Genomic DNA, 1,698 nt, shown 5'->3' on the forward strand with positions numbered 1-1,698 from the left:
TGATAGAAATGATGCTGGAGAACGAATGATAGATTTCTGCAAGACAAATGATTTGTTTATTTCAAATACCTTCTTTAGACAGCATAATAGACAACTATACACATGGACCTCGCCAGATGGAACACATAGAAATCAAATTGACTACATCTGTGGAAGGAGAAGATGGAAAAGCCCCATTTCATCAGTGAAGACATGGCCAGGGGCAGACTGTGGAACAGACCATCAATTACTGATATGCAAATTCAAACCTAAAATGAGGGGGCGATAAAGGGATGAAGTGACTGGTTTACAAGGTTTCAATAGGGAGTTTAGTTTAAGAGTGTGTGGGGGAAGATAAGAGGCCTTACTAAATAGTTTTCATCTTGTCTAGATGGGTCTGGTGAAAAGAGATGGGGATAAGCTTCTTATGATTCAATGTAATTGTTATCATGACTAACTGCGATTATCACAACTATAAAGGTAGAAGTTTTATAACAAAACCAGGGGAGTAGTTAATCTTACAGTCCAGATATAGATCCTCGGACCATCAAGGGAGAAGAGCACAAGTGCAATGTGGGACCCTATTCAGAGAAGCACAGATGGAGAAATGGAGTCAGAGACGAGGATAGGGAGAGAGGGAGCAGCTGAGGACTCTAGACTCATGGAACGAGAGGGACTTAGCGCTGGTGGCCAGGAGACAGGCTTGCAGAATGTGCCCTTGGGTTGTTTAAATTATTATATATTCCTGAGTGGTTTTGTGTACATCCCTCACCCCCTTACCCCCCCAAAAAAAAAAAAACAGAGGGAATAGAAACAAATACTGTTGAATGATGATACACGGAGGAGACTGTAATCACTGCAATGAAACAATAGTGCAAAGCCAATGCTCTCCCATGCAAACTATCACTCAGTTCATAATAATTTAAAAATAATAATAATAATAAAATAGTATTATATTAGAATCTAAGAAAAAGATTATGTGTGTAATATACATGTATACATGTGTATATACTAACAAGGTCTCTAAATTAGCTATTTTAAGTGCCGTTGAGTCCTTTCCAACTCATAGTGACCTTGGTTAGGGGTTCAAAATCCCTGGGTGGGATCAAACCGCCAACCTTTCAGTTAGCCTAAATCAGTGCTTCCTAAAGTGCAGCTCAGGGAGACTGGCAACGTGAGCGAATTCTAGGAGGTAGTACATGTAAGAAAGAAAACTTGTAATAGTACATTATCAACTAATCATTTATTTTAGGAAGGAAGGAAAGTGAACTGCAGACACACACTCAATTCTCCTGTCTCTTGTGAAATGGGAAGTTTGTGGCCATTCTACGTACATTTTGTGAAGAAACTGTAGGGTCTATACTGCTGGTCCATCCAGTTCCGGGGAAAGTAAGCACAGCACTGTGCCTGCAGCACATGGGTTGAGCGGGAGTAACAACAGGTGCTTCTGGTTCCTGGTGATGACAAACAGCCTGCAGATAAGTAGAAATAAAGTTAATAAAAATAAATCACTTTATTACAGTCCAGAAACAGAGAACCGTAGGACCATCAAGAGAGGAACGCACAAATAGAATGCGGGACCTTATCCAGAGAAGCAGCAGTGCCAGAGATGGAGGCAGAGATGGGGGCATGGAGAGAGGGAGCGGCTGAGGACTCTAGATTCATCAACTAAGAAGAGAAGGACTAAGAACTTGTGGCCAGGAGCAGACTTGCAGAATG

General features: G+C 41.3%; 1 protein-coding gene across 1 annotated transcript in view; it reads right to left on the minus strand.

The window, feature by feature from the left end:
• MRPS5 (mitochondrial ribosomal protein S5) overlaps positions 1-1,353 on the minus strand; it is a 28,918-nt gene extending 27,565 nt beyond the window's left edge. The window contains exon 1 of the mRNA XM_006873546.1: positions 1,314-1,353. Coding sequence (XP_006873608.1) covers positions 1,314-1,353 — 40 coding nt within the window. The remainder of the gene's footprint in view (positions 1-1,313) is intronic.
• Between the last annotated feature and the right edge of the window lie 345 nt (positions 1,354-1,698).

This window comes from Chrysochloris asiatica, unplaced genomic scaffold (assembly GCF_000296735.1).
Source record: "Chrysochloris asiatica unplaced genomic scaffold, ChrAsi1.0 scaffold00245, whole genome shotgun sequence".
Taxonomy (NCBI): Eukaryota; Metazoa; Chordata; class Mammalia; order Afrosoricida; family Chrysochloridae; genus Chrysochloris; species Chrysochloris asiatica.